Source organism: Micromys minutus, assembly GCF_963924665.1.
Source record: "Micromys minutus genome assembly, chromosome: 11".
NCBI classification, from domain to species: Eukaryota; Metazoa; Chordata; class Mammalia; order Rodentia; family Muridae; genus Micromys; species Micromys minutus.
This window is the reverse complement of record NC_137980.1, coordinates 18,640,207-18,653,554: the sequence shown is the minus strand read 5'-3', so window position 1 is coordinate 18,653,554 and position 13,348 is coordinate 18,640,207. Positions and strand designations below refer to the sequence as shown.

The 13,348-nt window shown below is 49.0% G+C and overlaps 1 protein-coding gene across 1 annotated transcript; it reads right to left on the bottom strand.

Moving 5' to 3' along the window:
- Positions 1-1,873: 1,873 nt before the first annotated feature.
- ENC1 (ectodermal-neural cortex 1) lies at positions 1,874-11,731 on the bottom strand. The gene is made up of 3 exons (XM_080925154.1): positions 11,408-11,731; positions 5,908-7,721; positions 1,874-2,013 (listed from the first exon to the last, which is right to left on the bottom strand). Exon 2 carries the CDS (start codon positions 7,706-7,708, stop codon positions 5,939-5,941), a length of 1,770 nt encoding a protein of 589 aa, XP_080781280.1. The 5' UTR covers positions 7,709-7,721; positions 11,408-11,731; the 3' UTR covers positions 1,874-2,013; positions 5,908-5,938.
- Positions 11,732-13,348: the final 1,617 nt, after the last annotated feature.

Sequence of the window (13,348 nt, the reverse complement as noted above, 5' to 3'; positions counted from 1 at the left end):
ACAACTTTGAAACAGCTGCAAAGAATTCACCCTGCTCTCAGCAGCAGTGACGTGAAGATCTTGAGACAGATTTGCGTTGTAAACTATGGAGCTGAGACAGCCACAAGACATCATGCCACCAGGGTACAATCAGACACTTACCCTGCTTAGGATACATCTAAGGACCAGAAACCGACTGCCCAAATGGTCCAATGGCTCATTTGTTTTCTTTTGGTCCGACTACAGTCCACTTACTCATGGCACAGACAGACGTGTATAATTAGCCTAAAGTACTAAGGGGAAGAGAAATGTTAAGGAATTATCTGTCATCAGACGAGGCAAATACTCACAATGTAAAGGTGGTTATCTGTCTTAAATCCTATTTTTTTTTTTTTTAATACAGCACTGTGAGAAATATGGATCAAAGCAGGCAGAGTTGCGAGCTCTGGTCTTCCCCAGATCCCTGGGGAAGTGCTCACTGTGGTCTAGCACTAATACCTACTACTGCACATGTTTAGTGAACAAGCACTTAAGAGGAGCAAAGAAAGTATTCACAAATGATCCCAACAGGACCGGAAGACCTCCACAGGCCACCTCTTAACTTTGGCACGGTGTGACCAAAGATGTCACTTCCGTGTACCAAAGACCTCTTTCAACATGTATCTAAGGGTAAACACTAATGTTTACATTGTATCAAAACGGATGTTTTCCTGGGAGAATTTCTAGTAGGCCAGTGACTTTTTGTTTACACTCAACACATTTTAGTCTCCCCCCCCCCACTAATGTGGTTACTCACCCAGGGTAAATAAATAGATAAATAAATTAGATTCGGACAATGTCTTCACCTGTGCCCTATATACAGAACTATTCTGGAACCTCTCCAAGGTTTCAGGACAGTACACAAACGGGGGAGGGGGGAATACTATCAAGTAATTTGGTCCCTTCCAAGTGTCAGCAGCCAAGACCGAAGTTAGGTAAATCGGAGGGACAGGAGAAAGGAGGGCAGACCGATACCCTGCTCTTGTGAGTCCTGTCATCAGCGTGACCACGGGACCTCAGTAAAGGGTGATCTAGGAACGGTGACTTCATGGTTTCTCTGCCTCTGGGATATAATTTCAGTTTCTGTCTTAGAATCTGGCTCTGTCCCGACACTTCGAAAATGCACCCTTCCCCCACCCACCCTCTACTTATCCTCCAAATTATAGCCCCGACGTTTTTCTTTGTGTGTGTATGTGTGTGTGTGTGTGTGTGTGTGTGTGTGTGTGTGCGCGCGCGCGCGTGCGCGTGGCAGAGCACCCCAACAGCTACAAAATGTGCAAAACATACGAGCGTCCACACAGGCCCGTACACGTGGAGACAACGTAGCACTGTTTCAGCATGCAGGCCGCAAACAATAAATAGCTAAATCTAGAACACATTTCTTAACAGCCAGGAGAAGGTTTAAAGTCACTTATAAATAGCAAAGAGCATCTACCAAACAAACAGCTACCAACAATGGCCCCATTGTTTCGAGGCGTTCCTGGGGGACCACAACCCTTCAAGAGGAGCGGAGAGTCCTGGAGCGCCCATTCTCCAGCTTCCCTCCTGACCCTTGCTTGGCTTTGCATCTCCAACAGCAGCTGGCATAGAGGCTTCAAGCTCAGTCTTCAGAGGAAGCTGACAACCATTTCAAATCTTGCACATAAATGGTGGGGCCGTGGAAATCAAAAGCTGAATGAGGTACAGCAAGGGAAAAGCCCAGCTTTTCTCTCCCTTTGAGGGGCTGATTAACGCTGACATTAATCCACAATTACCAGACAAGGACTAGATCACAAGTTCAGTCATTCATATTTAAACCGTGTGCTACTTATATTGAAAAAAAAAAATCCCACCCCTCCCCCGCCCCTTCCTTCATGTCCACTTGAGTATTTGCAAGGTGCAGCCGATGGTATTCCAGGAGTTTAGTAGCAACTGCTCCTGGTTTTCTTTCTCTTCATTAAACTTGCCTTCTCCAGAGCAGAAACATCATCTCATCTCGCCGTGTGTCAGAGTGAGCTAAACAGAAGACAAAAAGAGAAAAGAAACATACAGTAAGGTATGGGAGATTTGTGATTCAATATGGTTTAAGACATTTGCTAATAAGCACACAATTTCGAAAAGTTTAGACTCAGGGCAGAGTCGGGCAATACCACTCACTCCTGAAGGTCGGAAGCCAATCTCAGTCCAAAGAAAAATGCTCACACACAGCAGGTTGATAGCATGACGTTGGTCAGCCCATAAAACAACGGTGTCCAAAGCCCTTCCGTTCTTCCCTTACACACAGAGTGTTCCAATTCCAGCCTACACATGCTGGTGCTATTACAAGCTGCCATGTTCTGTTTGTAATGTTTGAAAAGACAGCTACTGTGACATAATCACTGGGGAGGGGGTGTCAAGAAAAGGGGGCACTCCCTAAGCCCACCGACCAATAAAGAATCCAAGTTTTCAGAGATAGGAGGCAGACACAGTTTAAAATGCTCACGGCCGAGACAGCCCCAAGGAGGGACTTGCGGGGAGTTTGTGCAGAACCACTCATTAATTGCAAATTCTTCTCTTTGGCTTGTGTGTGTTCAGAAGTGTGAGTCAGTTCCTAGTTGTTTCTCTTGGCTGTTGTCTAGCAGTGATTCAAACCTACAAGACATTCCTTAGCCTTCGGTGTCATCCCTTAGCCCCACCTCCCTGTAACCTGTATATCCACAATAGGCCAAAAGAATGTGTCTTGTGATAAATGTGTCTTGTCTCAAGCCGTGGCATACTCAGAAAGAAAGAGGGAAATTTCTAAAAGAAGACACAAAGCAAACAGAAAGAAGTCCACATCCTGTCAGGCGGAGGCCTTAAGACAGCACAAAATTACTAGAAAATCAGTTTCCCTTCTGTCTTCTGACCCACTGACGGAGCGGCGGGGGTCAGTTCAGATCTGCAGGGTGGGTGAAGTTTCTGTCCCGGGAAGGGGTCTGCTAACCTTGGATGCATTCAGATTGCACCAGCATTTGGGAATCAGAGGACTCAAGCTGAAGAGGCGTGCTGACACCCAAGGGACATATCAGAATGTCATTCCACCCAGATCTAAGTGTTTTTAGCAGCATCTTGCGTACAGTAAACTTTAGAAATTGAAATCATTGTTCTCTCTGTCGGAAACTGAAAAAAAAAAAAAGCGGGCTTTGATCAGGGGCTCCTGTCACCCTTTAAAAGCAGCAAGCTGGCCCTGTCCAGATCAATTTTTATGTGCTCAACACTGCCGGGGATACCAAGGGTGAAGAATGCTGTTTTACATGTTTGTTCTGTTTCCCAGGGACCGGAAGGAAGTGATTAGGTTCAAATACCTTAACGCTTTCACTCTGGGCTGGAAAAGGGAACCAAGACTGAAGAACAGAAATCACAAACAGCTGATAATCAAAGGAACGGAATGTCCCCAGGACACACAGAGTGAACTCCAGCCGGATCAGAAAGGTCTCACTGCAGGAAGAGCTGGCTCTGGGCTAGATGGGACTAGGTGTTCTCACCACCCACCCTGCCTGAATTGGGACAGTCTTCTGGACAGCGTGGTTGCAATCACTCTCAACAAAAGAGCTGTCTTACGTTCAGAAAGATCTGAAACAAGGACCACAGAGCACTCGAAACTCTGCTTGTCTTGCCTTCCTGTCCTTTCTTCCCATTCTCCCGGTAGCCATTTCTAACCTACTGCCACGGATATCCCTGGCAATTTTTCCAGCTCCACTGAGCAGTCGGTTCTGGACTAACTCTTAATTTTGAGTCTGTTAATTAGCGCTTTTCACCTGAGATGTTCTTTAGACCTGCTTGAGAGTTGAGTCATGCACCATATCTCCAATGAAATAACCACTTAGAGAACATTTGTTTATTCTGGATTACCAAGATGCCAGCCAGGCTGCACAAACCAGTTTGGTGTGGGCTGCCGTCAGTACATTGCTCCCCAGAAGAGCTTTCTGACTGTTGCTGCTCCTCTGGAGAAATCCCATGCCCGGGGAACATGGCCCCACTGGCCGGGGCAGGCTGGGGGAGACAGCCAAAGGGTTGAAAACAATCATGGCACAATGTGAAAGCGAACCAATCTTGGTGCTTGTAAGTGAGGAACTTACCGAACATGGGGAAACAAAGGTAAAAAAGATGGAACCCCTCTGGTTAGCTTACAACCACTTCGGGGTACCCCCATTATTCCTTTCAAAGGCCCCTTTAAAGGTGTGCCACCCTAAGGGAAGTGGAACCAAGTTCTCTCGTAATGAATGAGTCTGTACTCTGGATCCTCCAGTGACATTATTTTCTTCTCTTACTGTTAGCAGTGACTGGGGGTGCCTCTAGACCCTCTGTTAAACCAGAGGTTTTGTTGTTGTTTTGTCAACTTGACAAAAGCTAGAGTCATTTGAGAGGAGGGAACCTCAGCCGTCTTCACCTGTACACGCTCCTTTGGACAGCTTCTTGATTAATGATCGATGTGGGAAGGACCAGGACACCGTAAGTGGGGCTATCCCTGGGCAGTGGTCTTGAGATGTGTAAGAAAGCAGTCTGAGCAAGCCAAGAGAGCAAGCCAGTAGTGAGTAGTCCCCTGACCTTCCTCACTGATGGGCTGTGATAGAGGAAATGGGCCCATCCCTCCCCCATACTGCTTTTGGTCATGGTGTTTACCACAGCAACAGGAACCTAAGGGCCTGAGGATGCTTCACAGGAGGAGCTAAGCAGCCACATGCGACACCTAACTGTGCAGGCTGATGATTAATTATTAGATCCAAGAGAATAATATATTCTTATGTGCAGAAGACAACCATTATGTTCTCAGATAGATGACACAGGGCACAAACTTTGTTGGTCCAGACAATAGGGTCAGGCTGACTGATTAACTCTTAAAAGGATGAAGTCAGGGATGAACACATCTACACAAGACACCTCCTTCCACGAGAACTTCCTAGATTACCCTCCAGAATCAATGTATGCTCTAAAGGAATGGCTGTATTTTGAGGGAAGACGATTTAAATAAGTGACTATACAACTTTGGTATCAATAAACTAGGGAATGTTAGTAGTGCTTTCATAACTCTGTTAGTACAGAAAGGTCTGGGGCTGGAGAGATGGCTCAGTGGTTAAGAGCACTGACTGCTCTTCCAGAGGTCCTGAGTTCAATTCCCAGCAACCATGTGGTGACTCACAACTATCTGTAATGAGATCTAATGCCCTCTTCTGGTGTGTTTAAAAAACAGCTACAGTGTACTTGCATATAATAAATAAATCTTAAGAAAGAAAGAAAGATCTGAACATGAAATTGGAATAGCAACACAGTATCTCTGGACCGGATACTAAGATGAAGTTCAGATTTATCCCTGTTGGGGGGGGGTTGAGGCATTCCTCACTAACCTTGACCACTTGTTGAGGTCTACTGGGGAATTTACAAGTTATGTTCCATAGGGGTCACGGTTGTTCATCTGCATAGGGAGATTAGTAATAGCATCCCAGGGGTTTGTTCTGAGCATCAAAAGGATGCTTGACAGAACCATGTGGTCCTGCTCTAGGAACACAGAGAGCATTTTACAACCACTGACTGGAGCCACTAATGGGAGTCTGGGGTTCCCAACCTGGCTGGATACTTGTATCACTGGAAAACTTTCTTCAAAGTACTAATAGCACACACTCCACCCCAAACCCAATAAAATAATGTCTCGAGAAGGGGCAGTTTCTGAAAATCTCTTTGGGAGATTTTGAAGTTCAGTGATAGCTGAGAACTACTTACTGGTTTCTGTTAAAGAGGGGTTTTAGTGGTGGCCAATCCAAGCAGTTACACTGTAGAAGTGCAAAGCCTCCTTTTTACATGTGTGACTTCAGATAAGACAATAAGCAGTACATCCTCTGAACTCAAGCTAGCAGGCCGAAACTTCCTGCCGCCCCTCCAGCTATGGTTTCTTACCTCATGCGTGCTCTTGTTAAGGTACCCTGCTTTAGGAAGGCAGGTGTTTCCAGGTGCTGACGAACGCAGTAGGGATGAGAGAGTAGGGAACTGTGGTGATGCTGTTCCACACATCTAAAGTCGGATCGTAACAGTCCAAAGTCTTGCAGCGCTGAATGCCAAAGTATCCTCCAACCACATACAGCTTGTTCCCGGAGGCCACGGCATGGCAGCTCATGCGTTTGGCTGTCACATCTCCCACCTTGGTCCACTGGTAAGTTTCACTGTTGAATTTGTAAGCAGAGCAGGCAGAGAACTCTGTATCTCCACCCATAATGAAAATCTGGTTTCCCAGCACAGCTGCTGCTGTGTAACGCCAGGGCTGGGGACAGGTGGCTGGCACTGTCCATCTGTTCTCACACTGATCGTAACACTGAACCTTGGGGAGCTTGTCGTGGCTTACACTGGTACCCCCGAAAGCAAACAGCTTGAGTTTGGCACTCACTACAGCAGCGTTGCTGACGCCTTCTCGCAGTGGGGCTACCATGGTCCATTTGTTGGTTGTGGGGTCATATTGTTCTACTTGCTTTAGAGAGACTGAGGGGGAGGCTGGGAGGCAGCCAGTTGCAGCTGTGTGCCCACCGACCACATATAAGCAGTGCTTCAGTTCAGCAGATCCATGGCCAAACCTGGCCACCAGCATGGGGGCAGCCTTAGACCATTCCTCATGCAGGGTATCATAAACCCAGACATCTTTTGAGACACCGTTCTCTGATCCCCGGCCCCCAGTAATATAGACTTTGCAGCCAATTGCACATGCGCTGAACTCTTTCCTCGGGCTGGGAATGTCAGCCTTGGGAATGATTTCTTTAGCCTTCTGGTCTACCAAGTACAGTTTGTCACACATGAAAGTCTGCCCTCCCAGGAGAAACAGGGCATGGCCAGTTTTCCGAGGACGAGCACAGAGACTGGTGACCACACCATCATTCTGCAAGATTTTTAGTTTGCACCGGATGGCCTCTTCCACAATCTCCTTACTCTTTCTCTGTTTGGTGATGAGTTCTTCCATCGCCACGTTCTCCATGAGATAGATGGCAGGAAGGAGGGCCAGCCTCACTGTCTGCAACAGCTGCGGGAGGTAACAGTAGCGTTTCTTCAAGTCATAGCTAATCCAGTTCATTGCAGACTCATACACCAGCCTTTCGTCTTCCGTCTCCAGTTCTTCGCTGGACAGGAGCTGCACAACCATGTCCTGGGGCAACTGGAGGAAATCTTCGTTCTTCCGAATGGTTTGGAAGTTGCTGAGACACATTCTCCAGGAGAGTTCGTACAGCTTGGTGCACTGGTGGGCATCAGACAGCAGCAGCATCCCCAGGCAGTTGGTGGGATGTAGGTTCTTCTCCAGAAATTCTGCACACGCGTCTCTGATGTCCTGAAACTCCAGCATGTCACCAGCCTCCAGGAGCGACTCGGCATTTTCTTCATTGATGATGACCCGGGAGGAGTATGCATAATCTAGAAGCAGCTCTAAGACCTCCGGGTGGATGGAATTGTCGAAGTTCACTTCACTGTCCTGGCTTTCTTTCAAGCCACCACTGAACATGGCTTCAAAGTAGCGGCTGCACGCAGCCAGCACTGCCCGGTGGCAAGGGAAGGTCCTGTTTCCCGCATGGAGAAGGACATCTGTGAAGAGCCGCTGCTGCCGCAGAAGGTTCAGGTGAGTGAGAACACTGTCGGCGTAGGAAGACTTATGAAACAGGTAGATGTTGATGGAACCACTGCTGGCCCTGGACTTGCGGTTCTCATGCACACTGACTGACATTTTGTTTCAACTCCTAAAAGAAAACAAAACAAACCCATTGACGTTCCCAGCTGTAGCACAAAGGCAATACTCAGACAAAGAAAGCAGAGCCTTGTTGTGGTTAAGTCCTGCTGCCTCCTGTTGTGAGGAGGAGGAGGGGGAGGAGGAAGAGGAGGGAAAGGAGGAGGGGGAGGAGGAGGAAGAGGAGGGAAAGGAGGAGAAGGAGGAAGGGGAGGAAGAGGAAGAGGGGGGAGGAGAAAGGAAGAGGGAGGGAAAGGAGAAGGAAGAGGGAGGGGAGGAAGAAGGAGAGAAGGGGAGGAGGAGGGAGAGAAGGGGAAGGAGGAGGGGGGAGGAGGAGGAGGAGGAAACAGTGGAGGAGGAGGATGAGGAAGAGAAAGAGGAGGAAGAGAAGGGGAGGGTATGGCTCTGGCTACTCCAGAACAAAGCTGGAGAGAAAAACCTGGAAGGAGAGACCCTCCTTATAATGTTGTTGAGCTATCTGAAGCATTTATAAGTGAGGCTCTAGGAGACGGGGGAAGCTTTGAGCCTGGATTTATATTTATTTATATCCAACTTTCCGGATACAGAAGTTCTTGAGACTGTAAGTCAGCAGAAGCTGAGGGAGGCAGGTCTCAGTCTCTCAGTTCCCAGGGCCAGGCCAGCTGATTCACTGCAGGCCACTTAATGCCAAGCTTCCCGCTCCCATAATGCCAGGAACGTCAGGAGGCCACTGGCTTTAAAGCCCTATGCAACATAAAACCATGTGTAAAACAAACACCTACTAATTAGAAATTCTATTAAGAATTCCTTTGGTCAAATCCAAACTCTGCACACAAATAACTACCCAACTCCTAAAGTCAAGCTTTTACTCCAAGGTAAAAAAGACAGTTCCTAACTAGACAGCTCTACCACTACAGAACTCTAAATGCACTAGAATGTAAACATTTCCGTGCATTGATCAGCAGGGTGCAGTGAAAGCACAGAATAGATTCTGGCCACAATTACCTCCCATCTTTCTGAACCTGGACAGCTTCCAAAATGAGACTTTGGCACATAAAAGGAAGAATATTTTGAGCAGGCAGCTTCGTGCTTTTTTTTTTTTTTTTTTTTTTTTTTTTTTTTCTTTTCTGTTCTTCCTGCTCTATACCAGTTCTTGGAAAACCACAAGAACAAAGGATGCTCCCACCCACCTCTTTGATTAAACACTCCATCACCAGGACTGTTATGTACCTGCAGATGCTGCACCTGCATATTGGGAGTTCAAACTACAAACACTGCTTTACATAAATTTAAAAGCACATAGGGTGTGTGTGTGGGTGTGTGTGTGAGAGAAAGAGAGAGAGAGAGAGAGAGATTCATGTGCTATGTGTGTTTTTAACAGCCATTGTTCATAGAGGGTCACTGTAGAATTTATTGGCCAACTATAGTGCTTTTCTCAGTACCAAAATTAGCATCAGTGGAGTCTAATGCTATCTTTGAGTATGTGCTGTTAAAAATCAAAAAACCTAGGGGCCAATAACATGGACAATGTCCACTGTCTATCTTGAAAAATGGAATTAACCCCGCCCCCCTTCTGACAACACTCTTCTAGGTCTCTAAAGGACGATAAAGCCTTAAAAACCTGCCCCTCTCAGGATCCAGGAGGCTGTTTATGTCAGGAGCACAGACTCTGTAGTTAGCTACTGTATCTTTTCTGATGCAAACAGCCAGAACTTATAGCACAGCTGAAACCCACAGCTCTTCCCTCCCTCATTCAGACTTTTTATTTATACTCCAGGAATTATTAATAAATATAAATGACTTACCAGATTCATGAGCTATAACTGTAATCTGCCCCCCCTTCTCCCCAGCAGATGTGAAAGTTGACACAGAAAAAAAGTAACAAAGGTAGGTGTCTGACGTGACACTCGCCCATATCTTTTAGGTGAGGTAACTTGTTTGCCTCTGGTTTTGGAACGTTACTTTTCATGATGGGTAAACAAGGCCAAAAAGGACCAAGTAAGTATCAAAGTTACAAAGCTTCAGTGTTACAAGCCAGTGCAAAGCACCCAGAAATTTCCAATGGGTAGGTAGGAAGATGAGGAGGACCCAAGCATCACCCCTACCCTCAGACACTATCCCTACCTCAAACAAAGTCCAGCTTAACCCACGGTGGAAAGTTCTGAAGAATGACCTATTAGAAGCATCCTCTGAATACTCTAAGCTTTATTAGTGTTCAGACTCCTATGAACTTGCAACCTGCTTACTTTACCACTGTGGATGCCATTTAAATGAATGTGTTCAGTCTGAGTTATTTTGAGGAAGACTTTAAGCCTAAACCTCTAAATTGATTGTCTAGTCTATGAAAGCTGCCTCCTCTCGGGCTACGAGCCAAGAAAGGAACACAAGCGTCTGAGTGCTAGCAGGCTGAGGTGGAATCCCACAGGGCCGGAGAGTCGGGTGGTATAAAACAATGTTCACAACCAGGTGTATGCTTAAGCAAACAGTTTGTCCAGAAGACTACGGGATGGGCAACTCTGCAGCCTGTGTTTATGCTGCTGTGTTTTCTAAGTCTCCCCCCAGAAAACCAGAAGGCAGAGTCTACCCTGTCACCTTGGATGGAAAGGGATATGTCGGTCAGGTCACAATCTCTGTCTCGAAACCACTGTCTGACTAAAACAAAAGGTGCACTTGAAGACCCAAGGGAGGCAACTTGCTTTCTGGTTTAGAATCACGCAAACACCAAAATATCCACAGACGTAATTTATACAGTTTCTAAACATACCTTCAACATAAAATGAATCATTCTTCCCAACATTTTTTTTAAAACCCTCAGAGACATAAGTCTGCATGCTAAGGAAATACCCCCCCCTCAAACGCACACATATACTTAACTTATGTGTACAAAGAAGGCAGAGGAAAGACTGCTATTACTGTGAACATCAAAAGGGCATCTAGTTAAGTAACTTGGGCTCACTTACTGCTGCTTACACGCAGGATGTCTGCCTCCAACACTGGGAGCACGTCCGTCTCTCTCCCAGTCTTAAGCCTGATCTCAATCCCACGAGAAAGGAAACTAGGCAGATGTTTTCAAGCACTCACATTATTGACAACAATGGAACCACACTATAAAGATGTTTACAAAAATAGCTCTTCGCCACACACTTGCAACGCTATTTAACACGCCGGACATGCCAACGAGGGCGACGACAAATTACAAGTCCAAGTTCACCTTCTCATCTCCACCCCGCCCACCAATTCCTAGCCTTTGAAATTAATAATGTCATTCTAAAAGGCAAAAGCTTGCAGGAGAAAAAACTCGTTTTTCAGGTACCAGTTTTCATTCATTTGGCTACCCGCATGAGGAGGTCTGCGCATGGCCCCCACCGTCGCTCAGAACCGGCTACGAGCCACCCCAGGGAACCGATCCCACGCGCTGGGCTGCCTGGAGGCTTCTGGGAGCCTGGATGAAATTATCCCCCAACCTGGCTCCTTGCACTCACCGAGACTTGCCCGGGCGGTACACCGCAGAGGGGAGGCAGGCAGGTCGCTCTCCTAGGGCTGCCCAACTCCGGCCACAGTTCTGCCTCGAGAGCACCTCCTGGGCTTAAGCCACAGCCAGGGTGGCCCGGCGCCGGCTTGGTGTTCACAAGCACACCCTGCGGCAGACCCCCCCCACCCCACCCAGCCCCCCGAAACCCGAGCGCCCGCAACAGGTTTGGGGTTGCAGGGCAAACTTACAGTAGTGGCGACTGGCCTCCGCACACAACCGGCTGGGGTTCTTGCCTCGATCACCCGCAGGGAACCGAAGAAGGGCGTCTCTGTTCCGGGAAGCGGTGGCGATCGCCGGGGAGAAAAGAGCGCCGGGAAGAGAGGCGATAGCCTCCCGGGTAGTGGCCTCTCGGGTCGGCTCCGGCAAGCAGCTGACCTCGGTCTCCGGATCAGCAACTACGGACCTGGCGCCCCGGCCGGGCCAAGCGTCTGCCGGCGCTCGCCTAGCCAGGGGAGAGTGAGCCTGCGGCGGCCGCGCCGCGGAGAAAGGCGGGCTGCACGCAGGGGGAGGGAGCGGGGCTGCGGCGTGAGCGCTGGCGGCCGCCTGGCGTCGGCTCGGGGTCTCTGCAGCGCCTCGGTCGCGCCGCCGGCTCAGAGGCTGCGGGAGCAGACTGCGCCGGGCCACCGAGCGCCGGGCTATAAGTTGCGCCCGGGAGGGGGCGCGTATGCAAACTCACTAGGGGGAGGAGGGAGGAAGCGCGTCCACAGTGCGGGCAGGAGCGGGAGGAGCTTGGGGGGGAGGAGGGGGTGTCGGGGAACGGGGGTGGTGGGGGGGAGTTAGCCGGAGAGGAACCAGGGGAGTGGGGCGGGGAGTGAACGGAGACAAAGCGGCCGCCTTCGCTCAGCTATGGGCTGCTGCAGCCCCCGGGGACCACGAGGAAAATAAGTTTGAGGGGCTCCAAGGGTCTTCTCTTCTCCGGGTCAACCCTATTCAAGGCTGGGTCGGGGGCTGGGGCTCCCACCGCAGGGGAAAGCAGCCCTGGGAGCTTTCCTGCACCCAAGGGTGCCGAGATCCTCGGAATGCTCAGTAGAATAGCCAAAGCCACGCCGGGGGACCGTGTCACCGGCGTGCACAGGCACTCACTGGGTCAGATCCCCCAGCGGCCGGCAGAGCCCAGTTCCCGCTGGAGCAAGGGAAGAAGCTCGGGGTTGGACCTTGGGGACACAGCAGGTTGCGCGAGTGGACATTGGGTTACTTGCTGGCAAGAGGCCAAACTCCTGCTCCAGGTTCTTGCCGGGTGTCTGTCTTTCTTCGCCCCAAGTTGGTGGGGAACCCGCGGCAGGACTCTGAGCTGGAGCCGCAGCAACCCCGGCTCGCTCCTGCGGGCCCACGTGTTTCGCAACCAATCGCCAGGGCCGCTAGATTCAAAGCAAATTCCTCTAAGGAGCAGCCACGCTGCCTCCTCCTGGTAGGAAAGAAGTCTCTGTCACCTTTGAGACTTGGTCCTTCCTTGGTTTTGTTGGTGGAGTTTGAAGTCCAGTCCAAAAAATAGCGCCCCACCCCCTACTCCCCCTCTCTGTCACACACACCTAAGGCCTCGAGAGCCTAGCAAAAGAAGGAACCCTATTCGGAAAAAAGAAATAAATAAATTCATGTAGCCACAACTGTTTATGACTCTCATTTTTGACTCTTTGTACCAGGGCTTTTTGGCTGAGAGCTAAAACGCCACTTGGAGTTGGCTCTTCTTTCTCATTTGAGGAATGTGGGGACGAATTGTATACATGATTGGCCCAAAACCTTTATTGTACAGGCGAGGGAAGAGAAGTCTTGGGCGACGTGAATTGCGTGGCTGGACCTCTGCACCCCCTCCATAGGTCGGGGAGATCGACTTTACCCGGTCCTCTCCATTTCCCCAAGGCTTCGCCCCCGTCTTCCTTTTCTTAAAACACCAGGCGTAACAATGGTTTAAACCGGCTCAGAAGGCTCCACATGGCGCTTCCTGAGACCACAGACTGCTGAAACCAGTACTGTGGGTTCTTTATCCCAGCTCCCCTTCTGGCTTCCTCTGCTATTTTTTCAGCCTGATACATTTTGCTCATCGCAAAGAAAGACAGTGCCCTCTTAAGTCCTTTCTCAGCACTAACTCATCGGCCTCACTGCAGCCTTTTCAAATCTGTTTCCTATTTTAA

Excerpts from the sequence above, each read along its gene's own strand:
- ENC1 (XM_080925154.1), bottom strand. The coding sequence starts at position 7,708 with ATGTCAGTCAGTGTGCATGAGAACCGCAAGTCCAGGGCCAGCAGTGGT.